The sequence below is a fragment of the Chironomus tepperi genome, unplaced genomic scaffold (assembly GCF_022539635.2).
Source record: "Chironomus tepperi strain 1889 unplaced genomic scaffold, CSIRO-AGI_Ctep_v1 contig_364, whole genome shotgun sequence".
Taxonomy (NCBI): Eukaryota; Metazoa; Arthropoda; class Insecta; order Diptera; family Chironomidae; genus Chironomus; species Chironomus tepperi.
Window position 1 is genome coordinate 1,973,843 of NW_027226486.1, and position 18,787 is coordinate 1,992,629.

The window sequence follows — 18,787 nt, forward strand, 5'->3', positions numbered from 1 at the left end:
ATTTTCAAGTCAATTTCTATCAAAACATCTCAATCTTCACGTAATTCACGGGGACCTACAGCTGTCATAATAATTTTTTTCCGCAAGTTTGAGTACCGAAAACTACGCTGTAGAATTGCGAGTATCAAAACAAGGAATCGCTGCTATTTACAAGATCAACACATGAAAATTTCTCAAGCGGAACAGATTTTTACGGTGAAATTTTTTTTCTGTTCATTGTTCTCAGCCAGCGATGAGTGCCAAAAATTTGTATCATTTATAGCCTCAAAATTTGCATAAAGAAATTTCTTTATTTGTGACTAAAAATGAAAGCAAATAGACATGACGACGAGAAGTTTAACATGGAAATTCACACCTGTTATAGTTTATATTTCATCTCATTTCCAACTGCATGCTTCACAATTTCATTTAGTGCCACAATTAAAAATATGTATAATTTCACTATTGCAATTTTCTCATTTTTCTTATCCCACAAATGCTTTACATTTTCATTACAGATTGTTTGCATTAATTCATAAAATGTATGATGCTTCCACACTCTATTTTACTGTATTGTTTAATCTTACCTATACCTTCGTTCGTGTGTTTTATTGAGATATTGTACAAACCATGAAATAATCCATTACATTTGCGCTTCTTTATTGCTGCTTATAAAAATTTTTTATTTATTTTACAATTTTTTTTTCATCGTTTCTAGTTATACTAATTCGTTAGCTGGTTATGTGGTGTGATAAGGTTGAGATAGCGATGCATTTTGACTGCTGTTGGAGGTAACTTAGTTGCTTATTTAGTTATCTCCTTACTTACTTACTTAACTAGCCTTTTAGATCAATTTTGATTCATAAGCATCCTAAAATGTGACCTGAAATTGTCTACTGCTTCCCAATTCCTACTACCACTAGTAATACTGTCTCTTTCAACAGCTTCCTGCTGCTGATGGTTATTTCAGGAAATTATGATAAATTTGGCTTAATTTTTACTCTTTAGTCTACATAGCTGAGACATCCTCGAGTGGAAGGCTAGCCTCTAAAATGAACCCAAAAACCATCAAGTTGTTTAAATTTGGCATTTTGTCTTTAAAACAACGGCTTTGACGAGCAATTTCGAATCTTTACTAGAAATTTGAAACATTTTCAAACTCAGATCGAGACCGTTGTGGATTAGTGAGTAGAGCATTCAAGTAGTGAACCTGTGGCTTGGTCTCCTAAAATTAGAATTATAATTCATGAAATAAAGAAATAAAAAAAATAACGTTTTAAAAAAAATAAGTTCAAGTAGTGGCCTGCTGCCTTAAACTATGCTTTCTTGCTAAAGAAAGGGATCGAGATAGGAATTTTCCTAGAATTCTCGTGATTTCGAGAAAGCATAACTCCTACAAGTCTAAAAATTATTTAGAGACATTTATAGTCTGAGATTAAATGAAGTCACAAAAGAATGCTTTTACTTGACTAGTTGTGCCAAACAGCTCAAATTGGTTAATCGATCAAAAATCGGTCTCAACCAACGTATGTCTGACTTGATGCCAGATTTCAGAATTCGATTAAAATCCGGCATCATTTTAGACCCACTACGGCCGGGAATGTCTAGTTCGACAGAAGTATAATGCCATCGTAAAAGATTTTGTCGTCCCAAGCACTAAGCATACAACTTTTCTTGATTTAATCTGTCTATATAGCTGTATCATCAGTTTTCTAATTGAACAGTACAAATTATAATTTTTGCAGTGAATCTAGACTTTGTACAAGTTCATTAGGATCGAATTTCATTTCTCATATGAATTTTTTATAACCTCTATAACTGTGACTGAATAATTCGTACTTAAAACTGCAATATTCATAAAATTAAAAATTATTTAAAATTTGTCGCTAAAACTGTCATCATTAAGACGTCTCAAGTACATATTTACAGCCATGATTCTCATATTTCTAACAAATTGCCACTAAAGCAGTCCCATCTGTTGCACACATTCATTATTGCGCTCTAATCCCTAATCCATAAACAAACTACCTCCAACTTTGCATTATTTCTTTCCTCCTTTAAGTATATTTTTATAACCAGTTTCAGATGCGAGTGAGATTACACTAATAGTTGCTTGCTGTTGTTTATACTGCACATATTACACTTATATTTCTTTTCTTTTCGTTTCACAAAGAAAAAAATTAATATTTTTATAAACGAAAAAGAAGCTTCATCACAATGCATGCAACAAAAAGAGAAGAAGATGTGCAGCAACAATTTTTTTTTCTTCTAGCTTCTTCTTCTTTAAGTTTTCTTCGTGTCGCGAACGATATTAATGTGATGTACTTGTCTTCATGTCTGCACGTTTTATTGGATACATTTGCATATTTTGGGTATGGAATGAATGAACTTATGATTCCTTTATGATGATTATTAAATTTAATTGAGGATTTGGGATTGAATTTTCTAGTATTTTATGGTAATTTAATGGAAACTATTCGGAAATCTTATGAAATAATGGAAAGAATGGGAGGAGGTTGATTCTATGTTGATTCTCAAATGTGCTGGAGGTTATCAAAAAGAGAATCTTAAAGATATGCTGAATCTCATTTAGATTGATGCTTTGTGAAGAAATGAGACAGTAATGAGAGTTAATGGCTTGACTAAATAGGGTATTTTGAGTCAAACTCTACCAGGGGAGCCATGTGGCATTCAAAGGAGTCAAATGGCATTCAGGGAAATCAAATGACATTCAGTCGATCCCTTTTACTTTTTGAATTAGCTTTCATGCCGATTTTTCGTGTTACTCTTAAAGTTTATGACCTGTTCCGTAATCCACCGTTACCCAGAGCTTCAATTTTGTCTTAATCTAATGCAAAAAGCCGTGAGACTTGATACATTAAGCAGTTGAACTGTCTAACCCTAATAATCAAAGAGTATGCTTTCATAATTTAAAACATCAGGTTCTTAAAAGTAGTTTCTTTGATAGTTGAGGTGTATTTCTGAACAAATCCCAAATTTAAATGTGATATGATTATGGTTCCGATCCCGCCACCGTATCGAAAATCTTCGGGGACCGGAAGATCAGGAAAGCATATTTAGAACCAACAATTTTTGAGTCACTATACAAAATTTGTGGCTTGCTGACTACTCTATAGAGGTATCTAACTGCTCTCTTAGTCAAATTAAACCTAGGAACACAATGAAGTTGTCAAGATTCTGTTCCACCGTGCTAAAGACATCAGAGAGTCTTCAGAGCTACGTGATGACGGTTTTCATCCAATTTTTATGACACAAATTTGAATTTTCCGCATCATAATGCTTAAGTAAGATTTCTAATTATTCCTGATCACCACACAGTGATGAACCGTATCATACGAAATAAAAATTGGTCAAAATTGCGATATAGCAATGCTTTAATGAATAAATTGTGTGGTTCGGGATTGCTTTTAGCTTCAAACTTTAATACATTCAATTCAATTTGCAGAGTTTTCCACAACTTTATTTTCAAAAAAGTTAGAATTTAATATCTTTAATGTAATGTTCTTAATATTTCAATAAAGTACACAAAAACAAACTTTATCGTCGTCTTTACTTAATTCTATCAGCCTAAAAAGAAGCTAATAAAAAATTCATATGTGACACACGAATCACGTCTAAAATTTTTTACTTTTATTGCCTACGCTAAAATTATTCTCATATCTCACATAAATTAATAAATTATGCAAAACTTCCGAAAAAGTCTTTGAAAAATTATGACATAATTTTCAAACATCCCCGCCAATGCTGTAATTTTTCCTCATTTTTCACAAAATTATCTGTTCATACTTTGCAATTTGATGTAAGGCACCACCATCAGCTATAAAGTGAAATGAAAATAATAAGCAGGGTTTAAATGAATTTAAAAAAAAAATTAAAAATATTTCAAATTCACAGGGAAAAAAAAGAGGAAAAAAAAAGTATAACAAATAAAAGGAAAACATGTAGAAGTAATTTATTTTTAAAACATCATCAAATATACATGAACGAGAAATTAGATAGAAAAATTTACAATTTTTTTTTTTCCTCATATTATACTTTCTTGCCTTACAAAATAATTTCTGTGTTCTAAAATAAAAAAGCATTCACAATTTTTTAGCAGACATCAACACATCAGCAGTTATTAACAAACTTGCTAGTGATTGCCTTGCCTAGTGATCGGTGTTCTGTGTGACTTAATAAAATAGAAAATGGTTCGTTAAAAATTTTTCATTTTCTTTTTTTGGTGGAAAATTTTTTCAATTTTGTTCTTTCCTTCCAACAACTTTTCACATCCAAAATACAGGATGAATTAGGAAAAGATCAGCTTGCACGTAAGTATAATAATAATCGCAAAATAAGGTGAATTATGGAGTGATTGTGATGATAAATGGATACGATAATGTAATGCATAAATTACAAATACATGCACATATGAAGGAAGGCATTTGAAGAATTTCCATAAATTTACAATAACTGACTGTAAACAGTTGTTAATGGGAAAATGTAGGAAATATTATTTTTATGGCTATTTTTGTGAGGAATTGATTGCGAAATTGCTTAAGAAGTAGCAAGGTACATGTAGCTTTGAGTATGAAGTATTTCGTCTGAGCATGTGGACTTATGTGTATGCTTTCTCGCTATCGAGATCGGGATCGGGATTTCCCGGGATATCCCGAAAATTTCAATCCCAATCCCGATCCTGAATATTTATCGGGACCGGGATTTCAAGAAAGCATACTTATGTGTGGATATGAGGCACAATTGCAGAGGGTATATACTGTTCAGATGTACTACTTGACTATGCTAAGAAGATACATCATTACAGCATTCTAGTGATGTTATCATGGGAAGACCGTTACCAAAATTTTTATCGAACGAAGAGCTTTATGACCTTAACCTGGAAAGTAGCAATTTGATCCCAAAAGCCTCCCCAAGTCACTCGATCCTAGCTCTTGGATGCGCTTCAGGTTGTGACTATATCGAATTCATATTCTCAACAATAGTGATTTCGATCTAAAAACTGGGTACGCTCCTGGACGTACCTATGTCGAAATCCAATTCTCAAGAATAATGACCTCGATCTAAGATCCTTGTCCCAATGCTACGAAATTTGTCAATTTATCCATTTTACTCAACTATTATCCCTGCACTTTATATTCTGTGACTCTGCCTTGAGACTGAATTCAGTGAAATTCAATCAAGGTCAAGTGCAGAACTCTTCGACACTGATATGATGCGATATGATACCCGAGTAGATAAAAATACATTACAACTAGTCATTTACTGGACATTAACTTGCCATCAACTACTTGTAGTGTATTTTAATCCACTCAGGATTTCATCGACAAATTTGACTTGATTTAATGGTTCCTATTTTTAAACTAAATTATTCCTATGAAAATACTTTAGGAAGTACCTTGTTCACTTATTGCTGTGACGGTCAACCTGTGTGCTATATAAAAATTGTGTTCTTTACTTATTGCAGTGGTGGACAACCTATGTGCTGCTCAAAAAATTTTCAGAAATGCCACGAATCGTATGCCGCGTGTAATTTCGGCACGAAGATGTGCCACTAAAAATAAAAGGTTGTGCACCACTGATTAATTGCTTAAAAAATTTCATTGTTTAGAAATAAGTGTCACTTGCTGAAAAGTATAAGCCAAATGTAGACCACATTCCCCAAAACAATATAAATAAATAAATCTTTTTCATGCGAAATATTCAAATAAAATAAAAAAAAATTAAATATAAATTCGCAAGTGAGCAATAACATTCGTAACTGCCATAATCAAGATAGTTTGCAAAATCAGATTGTCGTTCTATATTTAATCCACCTGGATAAATCCACATTTTATTGCTACAATATTTTTATTACTTACTTGATCAGCAAAAAGCCAAAATCGTTAAATTTTATTATCAATTTTTACATTTATATGAAGCCATAAAAATCTATAACAAGTAAAAATTACACAAAATAATTTTCAATCAAGCAGCATGTCTGAGATATGTGTTATAAGTTCACTTAATAAGCAGTGAAAGCGCGATTTTTTTTTTTTGTAGACTACACGAAGCTAATTTATCATGACTAAATTTAATTTCACGGAATATATTTCACCCCTTACGCTCAGTGGTGGGCAACCTGCGTGCCGTGGCACCTGCCAAAATTTCTTAAAAATGCCATGAACCGTATGTAACTGCTCACGACGGTCAATGCTCATCAATCAAGGTGGACCCCCAAAAAAAGGTTGCCCACCCCTGCCTCCCACAATGGCAAGATCCGCAAAGTAAATTTAACATGTGGAACCCAAAAAAAAAGAAATGATTATGATAATAAAGTATCGTGGCATTTCCGATTACTATCAGCATTAAAGCATGAAGCACAAAAAATGCCAAAATAAACGACGGGATTATAAATAGCTTTATAGACTAGCTCAATAGATGAGAAACAAAGAGCTTTATTGAACTTGTACATCACAAAAGAACCTCGTTACGATCAATTTATTGACTTATTATAGAAAAAAATTTTCATCATTTTTTTTTGTTCGAATTCATTCTGATGTAATCTATAAGTGGAAATATGATGATAGCTGTTCATGGTGTCATTTCGAGTGGAAAATAATGTCAGTAGTCGTAAATAAAAAAAAAGGTTCGAGATATAATATCGAATGGTGAAAATTGAAGAATAAAATGGAATGACTGTCGATTTTCTAGAAATAGGAATCAATAGAAATAAGTTTTTATTGTTATGAATTTTGAAAATTTTTATGGGATATGCTACTTGCACATAGAGTAATCTTAGCTTAAGTACATATAATGCAATATATAGCAGGGCTTAGGATTCTCTTGAGGTACTTGTGGAGGTCAAATTACTTCCTTTACTTCGCTGGACGTACATATCGACTGTGATCCATGGCCTCCCTCAGATGACGACTAAAGCTGGCTCTATCGCTGGCTTCCGTCCACGTGAAGGTCTACATCGACTATTCATATGGAATTTGAGTCAATATAGAGCTCTGGGTACTCGGAAAGGTCTTATGCTTATCCACTTGGACTTACTTTCTGCTACATGTCTGATAACACACGCCTAGACACCGGTTCCTATTGGCACTAAGACGCAAAGTTTCGCTGAAGGTACTGATTGATTTTGACCCATAAAATGTAGACTGCAACATTGTTCTACTAGAAAAATTACCAAAAAGCCTTAAAAATTGATCAAAATGTGATTGATGACTATCAAACTGCCCTTGAGCATACCTATTTTTTTCATATTTTCATACACACATGTTCAGCTTCATGCTAATATTCTAGTTACATACAATATGTCCAATATTTTGTAGGCAGATCTACATCAAATTATACTGAAGTTAAGGCAATCAATCATAATTCTTACCACAGTACTGTATAAACAGTATTGACTACCTCAGCGGTGGTCACATAGCGATGTAGATTGTGACAGCATTTTATAACCACATTATGCATAGCATAAAAGTGTGGGGGCGGTCATTAATATTTCATGGGAATTTAATTTGAGTAATTAAAGAGGAAGAAAGTATGCTTGTTTGAGTGGTTATATGGCTGTCTGGTTCTAAGGATGATTAGTGTCGTTGAGATTCTAGAAAAATAGGGAACTGTCAGCAAATTGCATCGACGACTATTGTCGTCCATCATAGAACTTAGAGTTCAATCTTATAGTCCTGGTACTAGACATACAGCTAATCCAGTGTTGTCCAAACTTTAATGACCCACGGTACGCCATAGTGGGAAGCCACGACATGCCGTCAATGATCCATGCGGTTCCAAATAGTTTTGGCTATTATATTGTGTTGCGGCACACAGTTTGGACAATCCTGAACTAGTCAAAAAGCCAGCCTATCCACAAGAGACACTTTAAGTATAAAACCCTCTTAAACCCCCCATTCCAAACTTTTGATCAAGAAAAATATCAACCATCACATCCATCGACGTATTATTCTTCAACTTTAAGTGACATTTAATATTCATCCTTCAAGCAACACGCAAAAACCTTCAACTTTATTACTTTACTCCATAATTCACCAAAAATAAATATTTATGCACAACTTTTTTTACTTATTTTTGATGAGGGATGCATAAATGTAACCTTTGTTGACCTTTTTCTCATGATTTATGTTCTGTCTCTTTTTTTTTAGTCCTCAAGAACGCTTTCGATGCCTTCGATCAAGAGAAAAAAGGCTGCATCAGCTCCAATATGGTAATGAACTTCTTTTTAACCTGAATAAATTATGGATTTCAGATAGATTTAGATCTAGACTGGAATTTATGTCTAAAATCTCCATTATCAATCGATGCTTCCCTTATTGAAAATTAATCTATAACCTCAATCTATACTTTTAGGTCGGAACAATTCTATCCATGTTGGGTCATCAATTGGATGACAAAATGTTGAAAGAAATTATCGATGAAGTCGATGACGATGGATCAGGTGAACTTGAATTTCCAGAATTCGTTACATTAGCTTCCAGATTCTTGGTTGAGGAAGATGCTGAGGTGAGTTTTGAATTTTTAGGAATTGATGCAGTGGTGCCCAATCTATTTTGTGTTTTGGGATCGTGAGTGCTAATTAAGAGATCTTTGAGTTAGAGGTCTTATGCTTAGAGCTCTTAAGGCTCTTTGTGGGCAATTCGCTAGGGCTCATTGGGTCAAATTTGTGGATACCCTCTTGAGTATCAGATTGAGAATCACTGTCTCAATAGCAAATTATTGTAAGATCAAACTGCTATTTATGAGTTCATATGAGTAATTTGAGGAGCTACATCACAAACAACTACTCTATTTTGACAGTTGCCAGGCTTTAACAGCTACTGTAACATTTCAAAAGACCTTAATAATGAATCTAAACATACTTAAAATTTTCCGAGGTGACAGGCTGTAATTTAACTAATTGAATGTCTTTTTCTAAGAACGAATAATGTCGTCATTATGGGATAGTCGTTCTTAGAACTAGACATGCTAATAGCGTCATATAAAAGCGTTTTCCCACGTATTCATGACGTCAATGTGAAGTGGAAATGAAGAAAGTAGCAAAGTTGAATAACACATGTCGGCTGTTCGATCCACAATTCGGGACCAGGTCAAGTTGACTCTAGCTCTAAATCAGTGGTGGGCAACCTTTTACATTTCACGTGACACCTTAGTGATTAGCCTCGAGCATACGGCATACGGTTCATAGAATTTCTAAAAAATAATGGCGGCGCACAGCTTGCCCACATCTACTCTAGATTAAAAGTCAGAGTCCAGCATAAAGTCATAGTCACATACTCATTGACATAACTGCCAAATGACCCCACCATAACCATTCAATTATGTCAACACATATTCGACATCTACAGTACTTAAAACTGCCTATTTTGGACCACCAAGTATACCTTAAAGCTTTCCCACTGACCAAATTTGGTACTTATCGTACGTGCGACTATTATACAAACGGCACGTGATTATATCATGCAGAGAACAATGCAATTTAATGAGTACTGTAAATAGGAAGAGAAAAAAAAATATGAATAATAATTAAGCATACACGACAGGCACAAAAAAAAATTCCAAAATGACTTTTTAATCTTTAGTTCCATAATTGCTCATATTTTATGCATAAACGGACTTCTAATCTTGATGATATTAAAATCTTTATCTTTAATGACTAATCTTTACAGGCAATGCAACAGGAGCTGAAAGAAGCTTTCAGATTATACGATAAAGAAGGTAGGCTTTACAGCATGTTTATACATATGTTATTTACCAATAATTACGACCGTACTTGCTGCTATCTAATCTCTTTCGCTCACACACATTGCAGTCTGCCCACAAAAAAGCTAAAGAAATTCATTTAATGTAGATTACGTGCATGCACAGCTTATAATTAATCAACAACTAATTTCTTAACTCTTTATTTTTATTAATTTTTTTGCCGATGTTGGATAGCTAACAAGCACATGACATGGTAATAGTTAACAATAATAAACAGCCAAAAAATTGCTATAGACATCAATTAATAACTTGTTCATTCATACTTTTCTTACTTCTTCTACCTCATGTTATGCTGTGACGATTGCTGCACAAATAAAAATTTCATTCAGGCTAAGTGTAAGGCAGTTTATTGCTAGTTTCATAATTTTTTTTATTATATTAGCTTGTTTATTTGTTTTTGCGAAATCAATTAAGCTAGTGCGAAGTTAAAGTAGAAGAAATTGTTTGCATCTAGTTCTGTAATAGGTCATAAATATGATGATATTGAGGGGTCTGAGCTTAACGACACAAAGTGGAAGTTGGAGGACAAATGAAGTTCAAAGTGATTCCAAACACTACATCAGTGGTGAGCAACCTGTGTTCCGCGGCACCCCATGTAACATATTGTCACATTTTGGTTACATGGGATGGTAATGCACTTTAATGAAAATGCCAAGAACCGTATGTCGTGTGCTGTTTCGGTCGAGACTTGCCACCAATGTGTGCAGTAAAAATAAAAAGTTGACCACCACTGCACTATATAGACGCCAAATCTAGCGTGGCCCATTCCAGATTCCAAGTACAATACTGTCTTGACAGCTTCTTTTCATTTACACGGGTGCCAAAAAAGCTAAATTCCAAAGCTAGCTGTTTAAATGTTCCATCAAAATACACTCATAATCTGGAAGTAAAAAGAAGCTATCCCACAAAATCATCAAGAAAACCTCAAAATATTACTTTAATTAAATCAAAATTTCAAAAAAGTAAAAAAGAATTAAAAAAAATTATGCAAGGTGTGGGGTTCGAACCCACGCTCCCATACGGGAACCAGAGCTTAAATCTGGCGCCTTAGACCGCTCGGCCAACCTTGCTATCCAATTGATGTTTTCGTTTTGGCAAAAATACATTCTTAAATTCTATTCTTTTTTGGATATCTTTGGTGCTTTGTTCATGAATGCTTACATTTGAGGAAAGAATGATTCTTGATTGTTATTGTTGATTTAATTTTTAAAATTATATGAAGTTGAATTTAATCGAGATTTTATCTCGATCTTAAGAATTTACCGAACAGGTAAAGATTCCGCTTTTAGGTACCGTAATGGTATTTCTGTTCCATAAAAGCAAGCTAATTGTCTTCTAGAGGAAGTCGAATATCAAGATCACATGATGGAAAGTAGTAAAGCTACATCTGTAAGCTTGAATCCTCAATACTGAATTTCAGTGACTGAATACTATGAAATAGATCACGAAATTAACGCAGTTGCTCAAGTTTGCAAAACAGAAGTTTAAACTGTGTCCATAAAGTAATTGCTTTTTCAAAAATATTAATCAAACTCGTTGTAGGCTGTTTGCTTTTCACAAAACTTAAATCGTAACCGCGGTAATTTTATAATGATATTCTAGTGTGAAAACATAATGTAAACAGAAGTAATTAATGGCCATAAGTCAGGCTACCTTAAATCTATGCATTTAAAACTATCTCTGAAGCTAACAAATTAAATCAAATTTGTTATTTTTCTTGAAGTTTCTAGCAATTTTGTGAAAATACTATCTTGGGATGTTTGCTAGTATTAGCATGAAGCTAAGGATTTTGAATATATTATTGATTTGTATGCAATACTGGTATTTCAAATATTTTCTTGCTTGTTTTGAAATCTCTAACTGGAATTTTAGTAAAATCTAGAGCAGGCATAATTTGTTGACAAAACTTAAAGCCAATGCTTATACGAAAATCTAAATATGTCTAAATCAGAGCTTATAAGCTAATGTCGTCGTTGGTAAACCCATATTTGAGTGGGACTGCCAAATTTACCTTCTCAATTCCCGAATAAGCGTCCATGTGGCAAAATTCATTCCTAACTATATAAATGGTTCGAAAGCAGTCATGTCATAGCCATAAATTCCCCTTTCCGTCATGTCTTCGACACGGTAACATAGCAATACCACCTTAAAGGCAAAGAGCATACTTATAGGTATTTAAAAGCGGTCTCTTTGCCTGTTTGGAATCCAAGACCCGAGTGGACAAAAATACGTTAGAACCGGTCTTCGACTGGACATTAACGTGTCATTGACCAGTTTTAACGTCTTTTTGTCCACTCGGAAACGACTAAATTTAGTGACTCTAAGCTAGAACCACCGTTATCCGCTGGAAATGTGTGATTTGTGTAGCTCGGGTCTAAATTGCGCATCACTAACCTTCCCAAAGCTACACATCTTATTTGCTTGAATTCTGCCAGCATGACTGAGATAACTCAAAAATCGAATACCACATATGTATGCAAATTTAGACGATAAAATAATCCAAATAAAATCGGCAAACATGAACTTGTACGTGAAACTTTGCTTCATCGTTTGATTAGTCAACCAAAAGAAAAAAAATATATAAAAATTGGAATATTCCATTACTTTTGGGAATTTATGTAGTGTGAAAAAATTTATATTAAAGCAATAATCTAATTAATGTCTATTTGGGTAATATGGAAGCAATAAATTATTTTTAACTTATTTGATTTGCAAATCACTTTTTATAATTACCACAAAAATGATACCGACACCTTTCTTGCCAATACTAAAAATACTTTCAAGCTATTTCAAAAGTTATATGCTGGAAATTATGAGTAAATTTAGGTACGGGTAATAAATTCTCATAAAAATTTAAATTTATGATTAACGATTCCGGATAATGCTTGTTATTGATGAGTTGGCATTGCCAATTTAACGCATAATAATCTCATAAATGTTCTGATTTCCTGGAAATTTAACCGCACTGAATTTCACCTTTGGGTGTATTTAAAATATCATTTTCTGTTGTACCACCCAAGCATTAATTCCATTAATCGTTAAATAAATTGAATTTCAAGAAAATTCATTTAAAATTGAGTTTTATTTTATAGTTGCTGTGTACAGCTAGTAATTAAAAGTTTATTGAATGATAACTTCGAGGGTTTTATTATTGCTAATCACATTAATGTTAAGATAAAGCTAGATAAATTTTCGGTAGTTTGAAGGGAAATCAATCAAAGTCTATTCAATTATTGTAGCTGATTTTGTTGCTTTATCCAAGCTTCATCTCTAAATTTTGACTTAACCGGAAAGCACAAGGCGTAGAAATGGCTATACATTGGATCACAGGCAGATTTGATTCTGGCTTTAGTCTATACCCAGAGACACGTTGATCTGATCGGATTTTCAATCCATTTTTTTGGCGTATGTCTTCCGGTGGACTCCTTTGCTAATGTACAGATCAATTGTGGTGCTTGGCTTTCTATAAAATGCGTCCTGGGAGTGCCTAAAGGTGGTTCTCTAGCTAGCCAATTTTTAATTCAAAGTGCGGTACTGTCTCAAGCAATAGCTTCCTTTTATGAGTTCTTTGGCAACCCTAGTGCATCGTCTATCAACTTGAAGTTGCCGAAGATGTCGTGACTGGGATCAGGAATTTCCGGAAAACTCCAATCCCAGTTCCATCCGAAGTCCCGAGAATTGGAGACATTTCCGAATCTGAACATTCCTTAATACTTCTCTGATTTTAGACTTCACCTTAATTTCTCTCAAAACATGATAAATTCATTCAATATCTACAAGACAGAAGTCGAAAACTGACCAAACAGAGAAACTCCTATATGTGTTACAATTTGTCAGCAGCCACACTTCAAATCAAATTTCTATATCATTTAAAAAAACATATAATTTCAATAACGAAAGAAAGTTTGCGGAAATATCAATTGATGTGTTAAAAAATATATTCAAACAAGCACATAAGCTGCTTAAAAATAATAAAAATATTTAATTGGATAGTTTTTAGAAGATTATAACGGGTTTTAGAGTAGGAATTATATAGAGTAGGCCTAAATTAGAGATAGTAAAATACAGAATAATTATTATGGACGAAGTAGAGTCGATTGGGAATTAAGTCTATGATTTCTAGATAGGTAGTCATGCTTCACAAGGTATAGGGTATCGTGAGTTGTAGTTTAAGAAGTCCTGTATATTCTGGACAATATAGTGGGTCAGGTTCAAGGCTCTGATGTTAATTCCTGAGATTGATGCTTATTATGGAGTAGTGACTCAAGTCGACTCGATTCCATATAAAATTTGAGTTGGCCACGAGCTTTAGTGCCGAAATTCTTCGATTCTGGAACGGTGCAGTACAATTTCACCATGATACCTACACTTGTGTCATACAATATGACAATATCAGTATGGGATAATTCTGAAATTTCACCATTGAGTAATAAGCATGAATGAAGCACAAAACCCTAATCAGCATACACAGAATACACATTGTATTCATAATCGGATGATCATCAACAATTAATAGCCCATCATTTATGCATGATCCCTTAAAAATTTTATAATAAAAAGGAAATCCTGAAAAAAGTAATTTAATCTGCCTTTAAATCAATTTTATGGACTTTAAATTATTTATAATAAAATCAAATAAAATCGCAACAGCAATAAATTTTCATTTAAAAATTCGAGAACGGCAGTAGCAGCAGTAGCTTTAATCCACTTCAATTTTTCATTACTCGCCGCTACTTTTTCTAATTTGAATTTCCTTTCCCTCTTACATCACAGGCAATGGTTACATCACAACGGGAGTATTAAAGGAAATTTTGAGAGAACTCGACGACTCTCTTAGCAATGATGACTTGGATGCCATGATTGAAGGTACGTTCCACCTTCAATATTACTTTGACTGGAACTAACTTTGTATTTTCTATTTTTATAATATATTTTTACTTCTTTTTATCCATTCTGTGCCTGTATCTACACATACATATAGAAATTGATTCGGACGGAAGCGGTACTGTGGACTTTGATGAATTTATGGAGGTCATGACAGGTCCGGAATTTTCTTTCATATTTTTATTTCTCATCTGCTGCTTTTGAGCAGCTACGGATGAAAAATTGCCTCACATTATTTTAATAAAAATATTCTTTTTTTTTCTCCAGGCGGCGATGACTAAATGAGCTACAAAAATATGCTTTAAAAATAAAATCGCAACGCAAATATTAAAATCACACATTTTCATCATCACAGACACTAAGCTAACGATGTTTATGCTAAAATACATAAATAAATGCATACAAATTTCTATTTATTTTTTATTTTTTAATTTCGTTATTTGTTTTTGTGCTGCAAGCTGCATCTTATTTTTCTCTCCGCATCACTTCGTCTCATCTGAATGAGGAACAACAAAAGTAGTCAGTTCTCACAGAATTTCTCAAATATCTTTTGAATTATGGCACAAATTTCAAATCATACAATGAAATTACAATGTGAGAACTGACTGTGATGAGCAGACAGTCGTGTGTATGAGAGAATTTGCAATGTAACACAATAATAATCATCATCTTATAATGTATCTAAAATGTAATTGAAGGAGAAAATGAAGAACAATTAAAAATAAAATTACAATTCGATGCCAATAAAAAGTTTGTTTTTATTTCGTCGGATTTACTGTTGTTTTCGATAAAAATTCATTGTAATTAAGTGTTTTTTAAGGTAAGGGAATCGGCGAGGAATGAAAACTTATTGATTGATTTTTTGAAAATATATTGAGGATCTATCCGAGCGCACTATGTGGGCATTGCACATTCTGAAAAATATTACGTCATTTTGATGATGTTTTGTAGATTCAGCGACGTGGTGTCTTTGCCCTGATGTCTATACTGTGCTGCTTGCATTATGTTTGTATGTAATATGGGATACTGAGACTGAAATGAAATATTTTGGCACCTTCAATGCTTTAATTGTCATTCTTTCCTTCTTGGATAGAGTTTAGCGGGATATTAGCTCTGATTTCTTCAATACAGTTGAAAAGATATATCTTTGAGCAGTAATAGTAAAGCAAAGACCTCAGATATGGCAAACCCTAGTACCATCAACGTAGAGTCGATGTTACATAGACATGGCTCAAATATGCAGCAAGTTTATCTTTAAATCAACAATTCGCCGGTCTCATTTACTTACCCAAAAACCGACCGGCGCCATGTCAGAGTCTATATTCGATATGTTTAATACTTTTAAGACAAATTTCAATATCTTTAGCAACTCCATCAAAAACACAAACATTCCCGAATGACACAACATAATCTCTGGAGCATCACTCACTGGACTTTTAGAATGACTGACTCTAGATTTTAGATAATTTTGATGGCAAAATTGCGGATTGCCCCAGGTTTGTCGCAGTGCGCCACTCGGTATTTAATCAAAAGACATTAAATTATGTGTAATTTCTACAGCTTCTAGCTCCACATGTCATTCAATTTCAACATTAATAAATATTCTGAAATTAACATTCGGATCATAAAATTGTTATTTTTTTAAACATAGTCTTTCATGTTAGATTTGAGATAAGCTATTACAAGCTTACAACATGGAGATATATTACACGAAAATTGGATAATATTAAAAAAGTTTACAGTAGCATTAATCATTCATAATATTTGATCATTACAAGACTTATTTGCATAATCAACTGTGGATTCAGGAAGTTTAAAGTCAAGGGAATTTTGTGCCTTTTTGGGAAGTCTTTTTGAATATCAAATTGAGTTCCGGAAAATTTAAGATGACATAAATGCAAAGGAACTCCTCGTTGATGCTATAAATGCTAGGTACGACGTCATTACAACTTACTTATTTGTGTTTGATAGCTGAATATATAAAAAAGGCTTATTCAAAGTGTGTAGGAACCATGCCTCAAGAATTTTCGTCTGTTTGCTTGCCTCACAATTTTAAATTCTTTCAAGTTCAATTTACTGTTAAAAATCTGGAAGTTGATGATATTATAAAAAGAAAATAAAAATTCTTGCGTATTTTTAGAAAATAACCAAGAAATTCGTGGGTATTGCAGACGAGACGAGATAAGATTTCATTAAACAAATCAAGTATGAACGAACTTTTGATTGTATTTTTAAAACCAGATGGGTTGAGAGTCAATTTTTAAAGGATTCTCAAAATGAAAAGTGAATTGGGGTTTGAGAAAGCATGTTGGAGTATTAAGAGTAGTAATGCACATGCCGAGCAGCATTGCGGAGTCGATAGTAACCCGCTTTGTCAGCGTGTTGACAGAAAGACTTCAGGATGCCCTAATGGCTTCATGACGGTTGATTTTTGCTGGGAACTTGCCTAGACAGCAGCCATTCATTTTTTGCGTTTTAGAAGAAAAGGGCTACAGTTTAGACTGTACCTTATAGCAAGTCTGAGGATGCAAGCCTGTCCTATTGGAGGAACCACGTTTTTTGTCATTAAAATGTGGCAAAAAATAATCTTATTGCCGCCATGACAGCTTCATCTCATGCTATCAACACGACAACGTAGCGAAGCCCATTCAACTACATTGTGCTGCTCGGGTTAAGATTTCTCAGGCTTGTCAATTTAACGAGAACAGGAGATCATGATAACCTATAGCAAAAGTCTACTTGACTGCAAAAATATGAATTTTGCCTTCCTTTTCAGGTCAAATTAATAACCACCAGATAAGCAGCTTATACACCAATCACATGACCTCCCTGAATTTCGATAAAAATCCATTTAAATTTCATAACTTTTATTTTCAACCTAAAGCAACTTCATGCTGCACCACTTTATTATTTAATTTCACATAAACATAGAGTCCATTTCACATGATAAAGTAATTAATAATTGCTATATAAATCGTAAGACAAATATTAGCTCTATCATAAGTAAATCCAGTCACATTTTTAATACCACAGAAAAAACATTTTAATTGAGCTTAATTTATATACATTGTATGCCAATTTCCTCATCAATTTATCACAATGTAAAAAGTATAGCATTCGATCAAAAATGCCCTCCCCTTGCAGTAAATTGCCAATGCACGTCGCATACGTAAAGACCGAATCTACTCAAAAAAAAATGTATGTCGATGCAGTTGTTGATCAAAATCAGTGGCAGCGTGTGGCAACAAAAGGTAAAAGCGTAAAACAGCTGTCGACGCGAGCCAATCATGATGATAATATGATAACTGGTTGTACATATTCATGTTGACTACTGCTAACTGCCTACATTGCTGCACAAATTTCTTTTCAGCCGTCTCTATTTCTATTTTTCAAGCGCACGGTCGTAAAGCTATTCTTAAGTAGATTTTTTTTTGTTATTTCACAACATTATCGATTCATTAACGATAAGTTAGTAGATGACTGTTGTGTATTGACTGTAGGCAGATAAATTTTTAGAGGAATTAATGTCAACATAAAAATTACATATTAGCGTGCGAATTTTTGTGCAATACAATATTTCAGCAGATAAAAATATTTTATGTTAATTTAATATAAAGTCATTGGAAACACCTGAAGCAAATGATATAGACTATTTAGTAATTATAAAGTAGATTAACGTGTGAATTGGCCGATAATTTATGTCTGGTCTTAATTTTAGTTCTCATTTATTTCTTTTTTTTTCTGTGCTTATTAAATAATGAGACTGACAGACTTGTTCATTGATGAGAAATTTTTAAGATGATTCAGCGGAAATTGAAAGTCTGCTTATGATTTTATGAATGAAGATAAAAACAGGGTGGGAATATTACAAATATATATAGAGTTGTTGGAATTTTCAATGATTTTGATTGATGTCGAGCAACTTTACATGCTTCCCCCCTACCAATGGATTGTTGCGTATGGGTTGCGTAATAAGTGGGCTCTTAGAATTTCAAACATAAAAATAGAGACTATGCACTTTTCATCCTACTGGAACGATATGTGATGAGCTATGCACCATGGTTGTGCTCAGAGTTGCGTAATACGACAAAGTCATAGGCAATGATTGAACTCACATTTTGCTGTAAAATAAATGTGTCAA

The 18,787-nt window shown here is 33.5% G+C and overlaps 1 protein-coding gene and 1 non-coding gene across 2 annotated transcripts; one reads left to right on the forward strand and one right to left on the reverse strand.

Moving 5' to 3' along the window:
- The first annotated feature begins 4,042 nt into the window (after positions 1–4,042).
- Positions 4,043–15,396, forward strand: LOC139095392 (troponin C, isoallergen Bla g 6.0101-like). Its single transcript, XM_070646724.1, has 8 exons — positions 4,043–4,190; positions 4,283–4,310; positions 8,148–8,209; positions 8,353–8,505; positions 9,669–9,717; positions 14,536–14,628; positions 14,744–14,803; positions 14,914–15,396. Exons 1-8 carry the CDS (start codon positions 4,188–4,190, stop codon positions 14,925–14,927), a joined length of 462 nt encoding a protein of 153 aa, XP_070502825.1. The 5' UTR covers positions 4,043–4,187; the 3' UTR covers positions 14,928–15,396.
- On the reverse strand, positions 10,749–10,832 carry TRNAL-UAA (transfer RNA leucine (anticodon UAA)). The gene has a single exon. It is a non-coding gene; the product is annotated as a tRNA-Leu (tRNA).
- Positions 15,397–18,787: the final 3,391 nt, after the last annotated feature.

Bases quoted from the DNA above. Each gene is read 5' to 3' on its own strand.
- LOC139095392 (XM_070646724.1), top strand. The intron at 9,718-14,535 runs GTAGGCTTTACA...CTTACATCACAG, and splicing joins CAGATTATACGATAAAGAAG to GCAATGGTTACATCACAACG. The intron at 14,629-14,743 runs GTACGTTCCACC...ACATACATATAG, and splicing joins CTTGGATGCCATGATTGAAG to AAATTGATTCGGACGGAAGC.